General features: G+C 41.5%; 1 protein-coding gene across 3 annotated transcripts in view; it reads right to left on the minus strand.

The window, feature by feature from the left end:
* Window positions 1-251: 251 nt before the first annotated feature.
* Window positions 252-18467, minus strand: part of SLC35F2 (solute carrier family 35 member F2) — a 47588-nt gene continuing 29372 nt past the window's right edge. Inside the window, exons 2-8 of one of the 3 annotated variants that reach the window (XM_014445961.2) lie at window positions 17652-17826; window positions 15265-15392; window positions 9504-9663; window positions 8539-8695; window positions 7461-7513; window positions 6517-6671; window positions 252-1250 (exon numbers count right to left, since the gene is read on the minus strand). In XM_014445961.2, coding sequence (XP_014301447.1) covers window positions 1065-1250; window positions 6517-6671; window positions 7461-7513; window positions 8539-8695; window positions 9504-9663; window positions 15265-15392; window positions 17652-17826 — 1014 coding nt within the window. In that variant the 3' untranslated portion in view covers window positions 252-1064. Of the gene's footprint in view, window positions 1251-6516; window positions 6672-7460; window positions 7514-8538; window positions 8696-9503; window positions 9664-15264; window positions 15393-17651; window positions 17849-18467 lie in introns of all 3 variants that reach the window. The other 2 variants (XM_023744840.1, XM_023744841.1) reach the window with 2 other exon arrangements.

Genomic DNA, 18467 nt, shown 5'->3' on the forward strand with positions numbered 1-18467 from the left:
GTGGTTGAGGATCGACCGAAGAACCAAGAGGTCACGGTTCCATGCCCCGTCAGGGCACATGCCCAGGTTGCGGGCTCAATCCCCAGTGTGGGACGTGCAGGAGGCAACCGATCAATGATACTCTTTCATCATTGATGTTTCTGTCTCTCTCTCTCTCTCCTTTCCTCTCTGAAATCCATAAAAATATTTTTTAAATGAAATAAAACCAACAAGGGAAACTGGTTAATAAAAAAAAAAAACCACAGCGGGTGTATTTCCATGAAATCAGAAATCTTTTAATAATATGAACACTTATCCTCAATTTCTTTTATTATATTTTTATCCAAAAAAAGCTTACATGCAGTTTCTGTAAAGTTGCACACTGGTAGTTGGTATCATAACGATGCTGCCTATGAACACTTTCATTGAAGAAGGATCATAAAAATCTCACGGAGCGTAAATAGTTGTAAGAAGTGGGGTAGCATCCTCTTTAACCAAGAAGAGAGGGTCCCTGGGTTTACGGCACTCCACTCCAAAGCTTCTGTGGCGCTCACTGTGTCTCAGGATTCTCCGGTGCTGCCCCACCCACTTTCCTGCCGTGTGCAAGCAGTCCCCAGACCTCAGCTGGGGCTTGTGGACAATGGCTGCCTCAGAAGGACAAAACCGAGAGGAAGCCCACTCCCAAACTGCCCTGGGCCGCCCCTGCTCCTGCCCACCAGCCCAGCCTCGACAGCCCAGTTCTGAGGCTGGCTCATGTGTGGGTTCTGCCCCATCCTGCTCGCCCACCTGTGCCTCCCAGACCCCAGAATGGGGCCCACACCCTGTCTCCTGACACTAACAGTGTTGGCCCTCACACACAGAAACACAGTCCTCGCCTTGGCTTCTGCTTCATCTTGGTATTTCTACTTGTGGGACATCCCTTTGTAAAATCTAACCGGTGGATCCAATCCGATGCTCCGAGTGTTTGCTCTCAGTCTGATCATTCCCCAGGTTTCCACTCGGCAGTCAGCGGGCTCTGCTTTGTCCCAGTGGCAGCTCCCCGTTTCCCAGGAGGCCTCGGGGGGACGGCGCCCCTTCTTCTCCAGCTACAGGAATGCGGAGTGGGTCTCCGGGAGGTTCTCCTCCAGCTTCAGGCCCAGGTTGTCGATGCCGATGCTGGTGACGGGGGGCACGCTGCTCTCGGCCGGCTCCGCCGTGCGCGTGGGGGTGGAGCAGTACAGAATAAAGCCCACCATGATGACGGCGAAAGACAGGATGTAGAGCCCCGAAAACTAGGGGGAGAGAAGAACAGCTGAGGATTATGCTCCCTCACACACACAGCTTTGCAGCTGCCTTTTGCCAAAACCCTCGTGTGTGTGTGTGTGTGTGTGTGTGAGTGTGTGTGTGTGAGTGTGTGTGTGTGTGTGTGAGAGTGTGTGTGTGAGTGTGTGTGTGTGTGAGTGTGTGTGAGTGTGTGTGAGTGTGTGTGTGTGAGTGTGTGTGAGTGTGTGTGAGTGTGTGTGTGTGAGTGTGTGTGAGTGTGTGTGTGTGTGAGTGTGTGTGAGTGTGTGTGTGTGAGTGTGTGTGTGAGTGTGTGTGTGTGTGTGTGTGTGTGTGTGTGTGTGCTGGTAAACGCCGGGTCTCTGACAACGTCCCCTGGCACATCAGCCACCTGGCTACCTACAGCTCTAGGAAATGGAACTTTTGCCCTTTTCTGTGACAACCTGGCCGCACCCCACTGCACAACTAGTCCCACTTAATTAAGAGAATGAAAGGTGAGTGGATACCATGAGAGAGTCCAATTCAGACCCAAGGCACAGCTTACAATATTTGGTATGAAACAGAGGAGCACAGGATCTCAGATAAAATGTGGGTGCCCAGCCCTGGCCGGGTGCTAACTTGGTTGAAGCACCATCCTGTACATCAAAAAAGGTTGTAGGTTCGATTCCCGGTCAAGGGCATGTATCTAGGTTGCAGGTTCGATCCCTGGTCCTGGGGGGGCGCATGCAGGAGGCAACAAATCGATGTGTCTCTCTCACATCGATGTTTCTCTCTCTCCTTCTCTCTCTCCCCCACCTCCCTACCTCCTTCCCACTCTCTCTAAAAATTCAATGGAAAAAATATCCTCGGGTGAAGATGAACAAAAATAAATTAATTAAATTAATAAGTACTCTGCATATTTGTTTTTATTTCAATTAAGGATCCATTCAAAAGTTCAAGTGTAAGGAAATTCGTATTTGTTTTTAACAGCATGAAAAATAAAACACAGAAAGAGAATAAGGAAAGACTGGCCAAGAAGGATGTAATAAAAATTAAGGAAACTATACAGCATAATGAATGTGTAATTAAATGCCCAGGATCATGTTTTTTTCTTTGGAACAAGCAAACACAATTTATAAGTGGCCCTGCTAACCTGATTGTAAATTAAAAATAGGGGGTGCTACTTTAGTCAAGCCAATAAATATTTTTAAATTAGCTTAGATTCCATAGTGTGCCCATTAAAACAGTTCTAATCGGGAGATAACAAAGAAAAACAGTAACAAAACAGAGTGGGTTGGGAAAGGAGAAGAGAAAGATGAGAGACAGAAGAAAAAGCAAGATACACTCTCAAAGGTAGAAGAAAAAACTAAATAGATTTTGGAATGAGTATTAGGTAGATTTCTGGTCATCTCCAGCTGGGGGCTTCCGTGGGTCACCATTGGCTCAAGGGTGATGCTCAATTACCTCTTAACCTTCAACCTTTAGAACTGCTTAAGGCAGTGATGGCGAACCTTTTGAGCTCGGTGTGTCAGCATTTTGAAAAACCCTAACTTAACTCTGGTGCCGTGTCACATATAGAAATTTTTTGATCTTTGCAACCAGAGTAAAACAAAGATTTATATTTTTGATATTTATTTTATATCTTTAAATGCCATTTAACCAAGAAAAATCAACCAAAAAAATGAGTTCGTGTGTCACCTCTGACATGCGTGTCATAGGTTCGCCATCACTGGCTTAAGGAATGAAAGAGCCACAGCCCTCCCTGGGGCAGAAAAGCCTTCACTGGATCCAGTGGTGATGCAAAGCCAGTGTGAATGTCAAGCTGAGCAACCCAACTCATTTCCTACCATTGCCTTTAATTCTTGGATCCACTATGCAGCACAGTACCCTATACATAGCTGGTGTTTAATAATGTTTATTGGGGCTGGGGGGAAAGATCCAGAGAAGATTAGAGGAAGAAAAAGTTAAAGCTATTTAGAGTACCCTGAACTTTTTAGGTTGGTATTATGAAAGTTAATCATGCTCTCCTATAAAATGTTCAGTTACTGAGGGAAAACCTACATAAGTTATTCAAAACATGTCTTGTTTGGTTTGGTGGTTTTAAATATTTAGAAGAAAAAGCATCTTGTCCTTCTTAAAAAGACAGGTGATTAAATCAAGGCACCTTTATTAGAAGGGAGAGACTGAGAAGAAATGAGGTAAGTCTCCTGAATTAGACACTCTTAACTTTTTCCTCTTTTTAAAATTCTACCCTTGTGTCTGGATCTATACAGGAAGCTTCTGTGGATACTCTGTTCAATAGGTATTTACTCAAGATCAATTCCAAAGGAGGCAGAGTCTGACACAGGCGAGTGCAGAAAATTTTAAACCTCTTTTTCAACTGTCTTTCAAAAAGTCAGAGCCAGTTAATTTAGATACTACAATTTTAATAATTGGAGGTACACTGGACTTACGATTCTGTCTTTAAAAAATATTTTTAAAATGCTAGGTATCTTCTTTATGCTCTTCTTTTGCTTCTCCATGTTTGGTTTTCCACCTCTGTAACTGACTCTGAAAATCACAGAAGACCCGCTCTTTGCTCTGTCTTGAAATGACCTTTGACCAAGAGCGACGAAATCTGATCTGATTCAAGAGTGAACTGCTAGGCATGCAGAGTCAAGGAAACAAAAAGCAAAACAGCTAGAAAGGAATTTACAATTTGTAGTGTCCAATTTTGAGAATAGTTTAAAGTCACGTGGCCGAAAAAAATGGCACACAGAAGGACTTTCACATATTACAGTTAGAGCAGTTAAAAAGCAAATATTTACATTAAGGGAGCTTCCAACAGTTTGGCAGTGACACAGGTACTTTTACCTCTAAGCTTTTATTTCTTTAACCTTACTTCCTGCTTGAACATTATTTTACTTATGAGGGACAGTTAAAGTTAAACTACTAAAGCTAAATCAGTATGTTTATAGCGAGAAGGCTAGGGAGTGTTGTGGGGGTAGGGGTAAGAGATCAACCAAAGGACTTGAATGCATGCATATAAGCATAACCAATGGACACAAGACACGGGGCGGGGGAGGCGTGGCGGCGAGGGGGGTGGGGGGCGGTAAGGGCATGTGCCCAAAGGTAGGAGAGGCTGGGGGAAGGTCAATGGGGAAAAAAAAGGAGACATATGTACTACTATTTGTAATACTTTAAACAATAAAATAAAAAAATTTTTTAAAAAGGCACACGTGAGCAGGGCCATTAGTTACACTGTTGAACTCGGGCTTTCTTTGGGCACGGTAGCCAACAACTGGCCTTGACCTGCAGAATAGAAACACCATCGTCTTCTAGTGGTGGCTCTGTGAAATGCAAGCTCAGCACCACAGAACAACTCACTCTCATAGGAAGAGAAATCTAAGCCTGTCAGGGTCACTCTGATTCAGTTTGAAAATTTTTTACTGTTTAATGCTACTACTAAAAAAAAAAACAAAAAAAAAAACCTAAAAATACTCTTTTAGTCTTAGTTCAGGAATACCTTAACCAGCAAGTTTGCAAAGATAACAGCTGATTCCTGTCACATGTACCTGGCAAGGCAAAATAGTTTACACTCCTTAAGTAGAAATTTCTGAGAATCCACTGAACTAGGCAGTGTGAATTCATAGCCAATTCCTGGGCATAGTGTAAAATCAGTGCCAAAGATTTCTGCCTGGATACAAAATTGTACAAAGACTAAGAAATGCAGTTGCTATTCCCTGCTGAAACTAAAATTACCAGTTGACAGCCAACACCCCAACTATTTGTTCACCCTAACTATTTGTTGCAAAGACAGCAAACAGGTCCAGAAGCATTCACTGAAGGTATGCAAGGAAAGACGGATCTCTAAGGCAGCAGTTCTCAAAATGTGGTCCAAAGACTCTTGAAGGTCAAAGTCTGTCAGGTCAAAACTCTTTTTATAATTATACCAACATGCTATTTGCCTTTTTCACCTTCATTCTCTTAGAAGTGCACAATGGAATGTTCCAGAGACTACATGACATGTGATATCACAAGGCAGAATAAAGAACCAGATATGGAATTGCAGCTATTTTCCATTAAGCCACACATTAAAGAGATTTTTTAAATGTAAATCGATACCATTTTTACTCATTTTTTTTATTTTGGGCAATATAGGTTTTTTTAAAAAATGTTTTATGCTAACATATGTTTTTTATTTTCTTAATGAGTTAATAAATACTGTTTAAGTATCTCAGTTTTAAATTCTAATATGATAAATATAGAAGTAAGTGACCTGCAATTCTTAATTTTTAAGCATTTTAAAAGGATCCTGATATCAAAAAGTATGAGAACTGCTGTCCAGAGAGTTTTTAAATTAGCTGTGAAGTACAGAAAAAAAAATCTCCCTATTTGGTTCTTTCTAATGCATGAGACTTTACCTTGATAAATACATAAGCTTGAGATGCACATCTTATTAATACAATAGAGAAAAAAGTGCAGTCAATAGAAGACTGCACTATAAGACTGATAAGGCTTTGTCTCCTCACTTCTAAAATAAAATCATTCATTCTGTAATTTTCGAGGGAAGGTGAAGCAGACTCTCTGGAGATACTATCTTTGCTCTCCTGTTTCCCTTGAAGACACTGATCACTCCCTCCCACCCCACTCTTTTTGAGAATTACTACATGTCACAAGAGCTGTTCCTACTGGGAGCAGGTTACACATTGGAATGCTGTGAGGCTTCGGAGACAGAAAAAGTCTGAAAAACCCACTAAACTGAATTACCTTTAAGGTCCCTTCCAGATATAAAATTACCATCACTGCATGCATGATGATACAATGACCTCCTTCCCTTCCACCGGGTACCACAGACTCTATCTGTGTCGTAGGGCTTTGCATATGTAAGTGTATCAAATCAACACGTTGTAAAACTTAAATTCATACACTTGTCAATTATATCTCAATAAATCTGGAGGGGGGAAAGCTCAGAATGCCCAACCTGAGATGGTCTCTCTGAGTCAACAGAGGCTCTGGGATTCCTTGCTTATCACCAGGCGACATGCGTTAGCATTTCCATGCAATGGTGTTATGGGCCATACTGAAGAGGAAATTCATTGCATTTCACCTTTTAGAAAAACCTAGAAAAGCAATTCTTATTTGGGCCAATTTTCCAACTTGGAAGCAGTAACAAAGGGAGTGAGGACTGTGCAATGACATTTTTGCCAAGAGGGTAAGAAGGTTTTACTTTTGGGTCTAACGTCTTAAAAAAAAACCTACTACTTCTTTTGGATGAAACAAAGTGTTCTTATGTGAACCTGGTTTCTATTTACTTACCGTATAGCCAAAGAGAAAGAGCCCAAAGAAAAGGCTGTAGAGGTCAGATGTCAGGATGCCCAGGTTCACTGAGGTGGCACTGGTAACTTTGATCACCAGTGGCATGAAGCTGTACAGGCAGAACATACAGAGGGCAAATGCCACGAACAGCAGGGCTGTGAAAACATGAAGGAAATCAGAAGTCAACGTGCTTTAGGCCTGGCAACCATTTAAAACTGCTGGTCCTATAACATACTATCTACAAAGCCCCTTGTTAATAACAGCATTGCAAACGATACGCACAACACCCTCAAAAAAAAAAAAAAAAAGAAAGAAAGAAAAGAACAGCAAGATGTGATGTAGATAAAGGACTTCAAAAATCCAACAGGGGCCCTGGCTGGTTTTGCTCAGTGGATAGAGCATCAGCCTGCAGACTGAAGGGTCCCAGGTTCGATTCCAGTCAAGGGCACATGCCCGGGTTGTAGACTTGATCCCCAGTGGGGGGGCCTCCAGGAGGCAGCTGACCGATGGTTCTCTCTCATCATTGATGTTTCTATCTCTCTCTCTCCCTCTCCCTTCCTCTCTGAAATCAATAAAAATAAAAATAAAAAGTCCAACAGGGTGTTGAATGATCAAGCAGACAACCTTCACAAAAAGTCTGAAGACTGGAGATACAGATCTAGTAATTGAAAGCTCATGTGACAAAGGTCTCTCTTGTTCAGAATTCCTGGTAAAGAAAGGCTATTCCTGAAGGTAAAGATTAAAAATTAACTTCTATGGAGGTTCATTTACCAGTTCTCAGAGAAAACTCAATGCAAACCACTATCCTGGGTATTGAATTACTCTGTGATTTTACAAAAATGCCTAAATATTATTAAAATGAAGTATTTATTTCTTGATGTGTGTCTTTGTCAGAGGAAAGGATACTAAAACTGACTAAAAAGAATGATCATTTATGTACATACCAATTTTCCAGTCCCAATGAATGCTGGCAATATTCTTATATTCCATAAGCAATCTAAGGTTAAAACAAGAGGTCACAGAGAGGTGCACACACTAGTTTCCACTATTGTATAAGCACTTAGTTGCTATACTTCAAATAAGGTGAGGAATTATGTTGACTTTTGAATTTTTCTTAGAGTATAAAATAACTATCTTTTTTATAAAAAATGACAAAGAAGAGCCCAGCCGGCGTGACTCAGTGGTTGAGCGTCGACCTATGAACCAGGAGGTCACGGTCCGATTCCCGGTCAGGACATATGCCCGAGTTGCAGGCTTGATCCCCAATGTGGGGCATGCAGGAGACAGTCGATCAATGATTCTCTCTCATCATTGATGTTTCTCTCTCTCTCTCTCTCTCTCTCTCTCTCTCTCTCTCTCCCTCTCCCTCTCCCTCTCCCTTTCTCTCTGAAATCAATAAAAATATTCTTTTAAATGACAAAGAATAAAACCAAAAAGACCCATAAACATATCTGACTGTCTTAAAGCACTCTTCAGTAGTAGTCAGCTATAGGAGAAAAATATGACATTGTGTTTTCCCTTTGGATAGGAAGTTAATATTTTCTGGAAATAATTGATAAGAGACTCTTTACTGGTACTGCCTCTACCACATGTATAAGAAAATGAGACATAATTCTTAACATTTCAAAAATCCTCTAATATATAGGTAGCAAATTACTGGTTTTATTTTATTTTTTTAATTTAAATTCTTTATTGTTTAAAGTATTACATGAGTCTCCTTTTTCTCCCCGGTTGCTCCCATCCCCAAGCACATGCCCTCACCCTCCTACTGTCTGTGTCCATTGGTTAGGCTCACGTGCATGCCTATAAGTCCTTTGGTTGATCTCCTCATAGGTTGGACAGTCTGTTCGATGCTTCTGTCTCTGGTTCTATTTTTGTTCATCGGTTTATGTTGTTCATTATTGCAAGTTACTGATTTTAAATGTGAGTTTGGGCCAAGTAAACAATGAATATTAGTAGTTGGGAAGTAATAACCTATGACATATTTGCTTATTTTGTTTTTAAGGAAAATTTTAGACTTACAGCTGTATGCCACTGATGATTGTTCCAAATAAGCCCAGCATTCCCAGAAACTCCTGCCTGCTCAGCTTCTTCACAATGTACTCTTCACACACATTAGAAATGGCATAGAGGGACGCCCCAACAAGGACGAAGATGTCACCAATCAGTACATCACTGCCTACAGAAAGACAAGCCACAAAAGGAACAATTATCAATAGGAAAACCTCTTTAGCTTGCTCCTAGGAGTTTATGTGGCTAGTGTTCACTTAAGATTAAGATTTTAAGGAAGGAGAAACCCTGATTTCTAGATGTTTAAAGACTCTTGATCTTCTTACTTTCTAGCACAATTCTGCTATGATTTTTCATATTGTGACTGCTCAAGAGACTAACAGACTGGAAGACAGTGGTATATGCCTTAATGTAAGGTCTCAGAAAATCATTCTATGACATGAGAAATTAATGGAATCTATTGAAGGGAATTAATTTAAAAGGATAAGGAAGGAAGGTAGGTAAACGAGGTCATTTCTCTCTTAATGGAGATATTGAAGGCACTTGTAGGTTGGGTGAACTCATAGACCTTATTGAGATTTACACCATCAATTGTCTGAACCTTGACCCAAAGAATATCAAAGTATTTTCATCAACAGAGTAGACACAAAGTCTCTATTTGATTTTTTTTAAAAAAGAATCTACAGTATATTTCTAATAACTAATCCAAATGTATGGACCAAAAGAAGATTGCAAATATATAAAGAAATTTATTTCAGGAAATGAAACAAAACCATTGTGACAAAAAGGAACAAGAACTAAAGAGTGCTTTGTGGAAATGGTCACTATACCAGAAGCAAGTAAATCTGAAAATAAAATTGAAAAGATAGTTAACCAGGGCATGTTTCCAGCATTGTACTGTGTGTTTAAAAAATAAAAGTGAAAACCTAAGCAAAACTTTTCTCTGGGACTGAACCAGAAAGAAGTCACAGTCTTACCTGAATTGTCACTCCTCTTTGCTAATATGTCTGCACCAACCATAGTTCCTACGCCCAGCAGACAGATAGCCACGGCAACGAAATGGATCACTTTGTATCTTGCATAAAGGATGAACCAGGAGAGAGCCATCAACACGGGAATTCCAAAGCAATCCAAAAGCTGCATGGAAGGAGAAACAGACAGCTTAAAACACCTCTCATTAGCTAAGAGGTAGGTGATTAAGTAATAATAAAAGTTAACAATTATGCTCTGCTGGCATGGCTCAGTGGTTGAGTATTGACCATGAACCAGGAGATCACGGTTTGATTCCCGGTCAGGGCACATACCCGGGTTGCAGGTTTGATCCCCAGTGTGGGGAATGCAGGAGGCAGTCGATCGATGATTCTCTCTCATCATTGATGTTTCTATCTCTCTCTCCCTCTCCCTTCCTCTCTGAAATCAATAAAAATGTATTTACAAAAAAAAGAAAGAAGGAAAGAAAATACAATATATAGTGCGCTTTGAGTTCTGTCTGCCATAATGCCATTTAAAAATAATAATAATAATCTACACTAATAAAAGACAAAGACGCTGCCGAAACCAGTTTGGCTCAGTGGATAGAGCGTCGGCCTGCGGACTCAAGGGTCCTGGGTTCGATTCCGGTCAAGGGCATGTACCTGGGTTGTGGGCACATCCCCAGTAGGAGATGTGCAGGAGGCAGCTGATCGATGTTTCTCTCTCATTGATGTTTCTAACTCTCTATCTCTCTCCCTTCCTCTCTGTAAAAAATCAATAAAATATAGTTAAAAAAAAAAAAAAGACAAAGACGCTAATTGACCGTACCTTTGCTACGCCCAAGCCACGCCCACCAGCCAATCAGAGCAGCTATATGCAAATTAACCCAACCAAGATGGCGGCCAGCGGCCATGAGCTGAAGCAAGCAGGAGGCTTGGTTGCCCCTGAGATGGAGGAAGCCAAACTTCCCGCCTGCTCTGGCCGGCTGTGGCCTCTGCAAAAGGCAACAAAGTTTCAATTATAGAAGCTAAATAAATCCCAGATACCTGCTTCCAGCCAGCCTCCACTGGGAGCTTGGGTGGCTGGGGGCCATGGCCAGCCTGCAAACAGCCATCAGCCACTCACCCAGGATGGCCATACCCTCATGGGGTGAGGGTCCCCGCTGGGGGGCTTGGCCAGCCTGCAAACAGCCATCAGCCCTTCACCCAGGATGGCCATACCCTCATGGGGTGAGGGTCCCCGCTGGGGGGCTTGGCCAGCCTGCAAACAGCCATCAGCCCCACACCCAGGCTGGCCAGGCACCCCAGTGGGGACCCCTATCCTGAAGGGACTGTGGCCAGCCTTCAAACAGCCATCAGCCCCTCACCCAGGATGGCCACACCCTCATGGGGTGAGGGTCCCTGCTGGGGGGCTTGGCCAGCCTGCAAACAGCCATCAGCCACTCACCCAGGCTGGCCAGGCATCCCAGTGGGGACCCCCACCCTGAAGGGGGTGTGGCCGGTCTAAAAGCGGCCCTCAGCCCCTCACCCAGGCTGGCCAGGCACCCCAGCGGGACCCCCACCCTGATCTGGGACACCCTTCAGGGCAAACCAGCTGGCCTCCACCCACGCACCAGGCCTCTATCCTATATAATAAAAGGGTAATATGAAAATTGACCCTAACAGCAGAGCGACTGGGAATCACTGGTCACTATGACACACACTGACCACCAGGGGCCAGACGCTTAATGCAGGAGTTGCCCCCTGGTGGTTAGTGTGCTCCCACAGGGGGAGTTCTGCTCAGCCACAAGCCAGGCTGATGGCTGCCAGTACAGCAGTGGTGGTGGGAGCCTCTCCCACCTCCTCAGCAGCGCTAAGAATGTCCGACTGCAGCTTAGGCCTGCTCCCCGCTGGCAAATGGACATCCCCCGAGGGCTCCTGGGCTGCCAGAGGGATCTCTGACTGCCAGCTTAGGCCCGATCCCTGGGGAGCGGGCCTAAGCCAGCAGGTGGTCATCCCCAGAGGGGTCCCAGACTGCGAGAGGGCACAGGCTGGGCTGAGGGACCCTCCCGACTGCACAAATTTTTGTGTACTGGGCCTCTAGTAATAATAATAAATAAATAAATAAATAAATAAATAAAAGTCAAAGAGATATAGCCCTGGCCAGCTCTGTGGTTACGACATTGGCCTATGGACCAAAGGGTTGCAGGTTCAATTCCCAGTCAAGGGCACCTACCTGTGTTGAGGGTTCAATCCCTAGTCCCTGGTGGGTTGGTCGGGGCACGTATGGAAGGCAACCAATCAATGTGTTTCTCTCAGATTGATGTTTCCCTGTATTTCTATCTCCCCTCCCTCCCTTTCCTCCCCTCTCTCTAAAAATCAATGGAAAAAATACCCTCATGTGAGGATTAACAAACAAACAAAAGTCTGGGAGATAGTTGCTCAGTTCAGGAATTCTGCCCAAGAGCCTGTGCAAATTACCTCTACACTCCCTCCTGCGTTATCCTTAAACTCAATAAGCAAACTTTCCTACCTGCATGTACCCATTCACTCAGTCAACAAATATTTCAGCATGGAAAACACTGAGAGAAGCTGGAATGTAGAGAAAAAGAGACCCCCCAGTCCTGCCCTCAGTAGCATACACAGGGCTAGACAGACGTGGCATAAATAATCACACAGCCAGATATTTCTGCCGTTGGAGTAAGAGTTACGAAAAAGTACTGGTCACTATGAGAAAGCAAGAAGACACCATCTCCCTGACAGAGTCCAACCCCATTTTGTCAGACAAACACCTGCTCAGAGCAAATACTCTTGCTTGTCATCACCTGTTGATCCTGGGTCCAGAAAATATTTGCTACACCCTACTATTGCCAGTCTGAAAAGCAGGGGGATTAAGAGTGGCAAAATGATAGCAAATCCAAAATTACTTGTAAGATCAAGGAAAAAATAGAGATTTCATTCACTCAGTTCTTCACACATTTCGAAAATTCAAGGATAAAAGATAGTCCTTATAATATTCTTCAATCTGCTGTTTTTTGCATATCTTCTTGTTTTTAACCTTGTCCTGGATTTTCTCTATGTCTTTCTAATCTGGGACAAGGCAGGCCCCTAAATCTCCAGCAGCAGCCTGTTAGATCCTGCCTACAGTTGCTAGCTAATCGTCTTTCACTGCAGTGTCATTCCTGGAGTCAGATGCCTGTGCAGGAATGGGCGCCTTGCCTTGTTATTTATTCCAGCTGCAGAACTCTAATCTCCTAAGTGCTTTATCGAGCCTGCCTGAATAACAAAGCCTCAAACGATGCAAATGATAATAGCCTGTCCCAGAAGACACAGCAGAATCTGGCCGTAATGACTTAAAGTCTCAACTACATTCCTTAAGCAAAAAAGAAAAAGTCGCTCTAAAAATTCTCACAGGAGATTCCCTGTCCTTGAATCTTATCTTAAAATCAAACTTAAATTCGCTCTATTTTTAACAATTTTAGTGGGCAATCAGTGGCCATATAAAGGGAACTGCCTAGGTCATGGTAAGAGTTCCAGACTCCCCGGGCCCCCAACCAACTGTGTGAGTTACAACCAGTCACCCTCTAAGCCAAAATATGACATGAAGAGGTCAGACCAAATGATCTCCTCACAAATCCCTCCCAACTCCAGGACTTCTTATCTTATATCTATCACATCCAGCTATTTATCTACATTGAACCTCCTTTTCAAAATGTATTCTTGGTGACTCTGATGCTTTCAGTTCCAAGAGTCCCCCTATTTTAATTTAATTTTTATAAATTATTGTGCAGCCATAGTAAGCATGGTACTAAGTAAGATCATGAGGGGCAGGGAAGGCATAAGTATAACATTGAGTTAGCCCTGCCAGCAAGGTTCAGTGGTTGATCATCAATCTATGAACCAGAAGGTCACGGTTCGATTCCTGGTCAGGGCACATGCCAGGGTTGCAGGCTCAATCCCCAGTGTGAGGCGTGCAAGAAGTGGCCAATCAATGATTCTCTTTCATCATTGATGTTTCTCTCTCTCCTTCTCCCTTCCTCTCTGAAAACAATAAAAATATATTTAAAAAAATAAAAAATAAATAAATGGTGATGGGGGAAAAAATAAAGAAAATAAAAATATACCCCTTGCTGGAGCCCTAAGTAACTTTTGACAACCAAATGCTTAGTTTTTTCTAAGAGGCTACAAGACATTTTGGGTAGTATACTGGTAAGGCATGAACTTCAGTCACAAAAACCCCAGTGCAAGTGTTTTAACACACCTTTGTGTTTAGACCTTGCACCAACTCAAATCTTCTAATTATTATTAGTCAGAGATCAAAGTTTCTGGAAATTGTAGTCAATTAATTGAATTACGTGTGAGATTATGAGGGTAGATGTGACTAGAAAATGCTATTTTCTACATTCTCCCTGCCCATTGTTTAAAGCACAGTTAATACTATTTGTGATGAACTTCACCCTCTAGGAAACTAACTTCCGGTTTTAATTTTTATGAAATTCTGGGTTTTTCTATGTACCTCCTATAATGTCTGACAACAAATATTTCCTATCGGGACTTTGAAACTCATGCCAGTCAAAAACCAAGAGGTCTGCTGTAGACCGTGCTTAGCACCATGTGACAGAAAAGAGAGCATTCTGGTAATAATAGCACTTAATGTATATTCACATTGGAAAAATACTGAGTTTCCATCTGTCCTTATGTTTTCCAAATGAAGTAAGTCTAATCTCACTTCAATTTTTCTACATTCCTAAAATTTGGAGATCAAATAAAACATCTCTGTTTTACATAGTGAGAAGAACAATGCATCAGAAAGTTATAAATTCATTAAACGGTGAAGTCTAAACCTGGCAATGGCGTCTATCTCACTTTCACCTCCATTTATAAAACATTTTGTTGTTAGTACTGGTGACTCAGTGTTATGATACTTCCCATAGTTTCCTAACATTACAACAACTGCATCATGCACCCATCACCCAAAGCAAAGTCCCTTTCCATCCCCATTTAAGCCCCCTTTGCTCACCTCTACCTACTCCCACTCCCTTTCCCATATGTTTTTTTGCTTAATCCCTTCACCTTCTTTCATCCAGCCCCCCATCCTCCTCCTCTCTGACAGCAGTCAGTCTGTTCCATGTATCCATGCCTCTGTTTTTATTTTCTTTGCCAGTTTATTCTGTTCATTAGATTCACAGACACCCAATAAATTCAATTTTAAAAAAGGCAACTGAATGGGTCTGACTCAACTCCATCGGCTGAAAAATCCTGCTATATAGGAACCTATTTCTTTCAATCAAGCAAAAACCTAATAAACAAATAAGGATATAAGCTTTGCCTTTGGCTACCATCTCTACCAAGATGTCTAGCAGATTCCTTCCAATTGCTCCTTTGTTTGAATACCTACTTGCAAACCTCCCACTTTTCTATAGCACAAATGTACAGCCACTTTATATGCCGTGTGAGCAACGTATACAGAGCTCTCGTCAACATCACAGCATCGGTTGCCAACTAAATATTTATGCTTATTTGGGAAGACACTGTTCTAATATGCTACAGCATTTGCAGTTTGGGAACTCATTAACTCATGTACATGTTCCCTAATTCCCAGCTGCTTACTCACTAGCACATATGCTCCTTTGAAAACAGATAGCAACCACCTGTGTTTAGGTTTTCTTCGAGTGAACAGGTTCGCCACAAAATGAGGTTAACGCATACGAGTTAGGTTAACACATACGAGTTCAGATTCTTCTCTTAAAACTATACAAGCCAAATTGGTCAGAGAACGCCCTCTCACCTGGACGCTGGTGAGAGTTGTGTACTGGTACGCTTTGACAATCAGGTAATTCGCTTCCACGTCTGCTAGGCCCAGCAGGATGTACTTCCACCACTTTCTTTTCAAGATGTGTAAAAGGCTATCAGGGCCTGGTTGAAAGACATCTGGGTTAGTACATGTTCCTTGAAAATGAAGCCGTGCATGTTTATTTATATTTACTGTGTATTTTGGAAGTGGTCCCTCCTAATGCGTACAATAGTTCCTACAAATTCCTACAACAGTTCAGCAGAATCAAATTTTTCTAATATGAGACCCAGCTAAGGTGTCATCACAGACCAAATGTTCAATGAAAACACCAGAGAGACAGTAAGTAGAGAAAAGTGGTTAAATTCCCTTCCTCTTTGTGACAGAAATCTAATATGTAAAACAGGTTTGGATGTTGCCATTCCTGACAAGCTACCGATTATCCTAGGAAATGCAATGTTTTCTTATTAATTCATTGGCTATGGAACCTCCATTCATGGGCTTCTTCAAAGGAAACTCTGCCTTGGTCATTATTTTAAAAGAGATGTGCTTTCAAAAAAATAAAATTTAAAAAAAATGTGCTTTCAAGAGAAAAGTACGTCAGTTATAAGTTTGGAAAAAAGGATTTAGTGGCACCAGTGAAGAAACACCTTTTATTCACCAAATTCTATTATTCAAGTTAACTATGATTCACTTCTTTGGAGAATCTAGCATCACAGGACACAGAGTTGGAACATAGATTAGAAGGCTTCTTATAAGATAACCTACAAAGAAATAAAGGTAGTGAGACTCACAGCCAGGTAATTATCATTAAAACCAATTTACAAGAAAATCCTGAAAGCACAGTCAGTCTTCCTCGACACGAAATGGTACGGAAGGGACCTAACAACCATCCCTTTGGGAGACCGTATTGCTGTGTTTATGAATCACACGAATTTACTAAAGGCCAGTGCTTACAGAGAAGAGCAAAGTCCCTACTAGCCATGTACTAATACCAGTTCTATTTCCAACTCCTAAAGCTCTTCCCAAATTTGGTGCATTACCCTTCAGATGGTTTCCCCACTCCTACCACTGGTTTCTATTTTCTTTCAAAGAACGTTTTTTATCCTGACACATAGGAAAACTATTGATGCTTTAAGGTTCATATTAAAAGAGGGTTAGCAGCCTGGCCAGTGTGGCTCAGTTGGTTAAGTGTTGTCCTATGCACTAAAAGGTCGCCCAGGTTGCAGGCTCAATCCCCAATAGGGGGTGTGCAGGAGGCAGCCAGCCTATATTTCTCTCTCACATCAATGTTTCTCTCTCTCTCTCTCTCTCTCTCTCTCTCTCTCTCAAATCAATTTTTAAAATATTTAATTTTTTTAAAAAAGAGGATTAGCAAATCTGCTTTTATTATGGTACTTTTATTGTGTTTTAAATACGATGAAAATAGAAGTATTGCAACCGCCCAATTGATGTGGTTGAGTTACCCATTGTCCTCACATCCCTAAATTCAATCTCACTTAATTTATTTTATAGTAACGTGCTCTTTTCTTGTGAGAAGAATCTTCTTAGCATGACTAGGAGTCCCTAATACAGATTGGTGGTAAGAGCATGGGCCCCGGGGGGGGGGGGGCGGGGGGGGGGCTGCGGGGCCTACCTAGGTTGGAATCCTGGCTCACCAGTTACCACCTATATGACTTAGAGCAAGTTATGTAAGTACTACCTGCCTCAGTTTGATCATCTGTAAGGTGGGGATAGTAATAATACTCATTTGACTTGTTGGGAGTCTTCAATGAGTTTATACCAAACCTAGATGAGCTAAGCAATTAAAATTATGTCTGGCACAAAAATGTTTGTCAGAACCTAGTTTTTTCCTTTTTTGTGTGTGTGTAGCTAGTGAGAAATGATAATTCTGTAATGATTCTAAGACAACTTAACCAGTCAGTGATAAAGATGTTAATTCTTTCCCAATTCCCTGTCTTTGTTTCTCTCATAACATAGATTTGACCTACATGCAATCGATGCTCCATTTAGCATTTCCACTTGGCTGCATATACAGCCTTTGAAGAGTGAGGTTCTTGACTTTAAGTGTTTTTAATATTGTCTCTTAACCTTATCAACCTAACTTGTAATAATATTTACACATTTAATTTTTCTGACAATTTGTACTGTTGCAGTTTGGTGCTACTTATTTTAATCAACAATGCCAGAGATGATGCATGAATCTCTAATCAGTACTTTCACAGAATTCAGAGGTGTCATACTTTTCTAATGACTTTTATAAAGGCAGCAATAGTTTTTCCTGTTCTTACTTTTGCCTCATGTTTCATTTTTTAAATACCTAAAAGCCACGTTTTTTAATGAAGATAGGTCACTGAAAAAGTTAATTCCCACACTTGGCATACCTGATTGAAATGCCAGCATCACTGTATAAACTAGAAACAGCAAGCAATAGTTGATAAAGCTCTGAAGCATGGGGGTATTCACTTCGTATTTTTCTGCCAAATACTGGCTGGTGATGGCCGTTCCACATATACACAAGGACAATATCTGACCCAGGGCAATTGTTTTCAAAATATTCCTAGAAAATAAAGAAGGAAATCTGAATAACATGCAAGTAAGTTATACCTCTGACACAAACACACAACATACAACATATACTTTAGTGCTCAACGAAAAGGGAAATGCTAGTTATTCCTGTTGTGTCATTATTTCATTTCATTGCTTACTTCATATGTACAAAAATTAAAGTGTTGGATTTTTTTTCTCATCACCATTTATCCCCCCTCTGCCCTTTTCTACCTCCACCCACTCCTCTCCCCCACCATCACCGCACTGCTGTCCAGGTCCATGAGTAAGTGTTGGATTTTGAGATTTTATTCTCTTTTACATTTCTGATTTCCCTCATTACCACAAAAATATGTATTTCCCCATTTTATTGTCCACTCATTTAGAAATCATTTTGATTTCTTAGCTATGTGATAAACTGTTTGAAGTGAGTTTGTGTGTATGATTTTTAAAAACTCAGTTTTCACTTGTTTTAAGGCTTCCTATTCATTAAATGTTTAGCATAGTCTCATCCTTTCCTTCTCCTAGTCTTGATTTCTTCAGCTAGAAGTAGAGGTTTTCAATGTTACCTACATGTTAGAATCACAGCGCCTTTTTTGTTTGTTTTTGTTTTTTTATCTCTATTGTTGAAAGTTTTGCATAGGGCCTCCTTT

This window comes from Myotis lucifugus, unplaced genomic scaffold (genome assembly GCF_000147115.1).
Source record: "Myotis lucifugus unplaced genomic scaffold, Myoluc2.0 scaffold_491, whole genome shotgun sequence".
Taxonomy (NCBI): Eukaryota; Metazoa; Chordata; class Mammalia; order Chiroptera; family Vespertilionidae; genus Myotis; species Myotis lucifugus.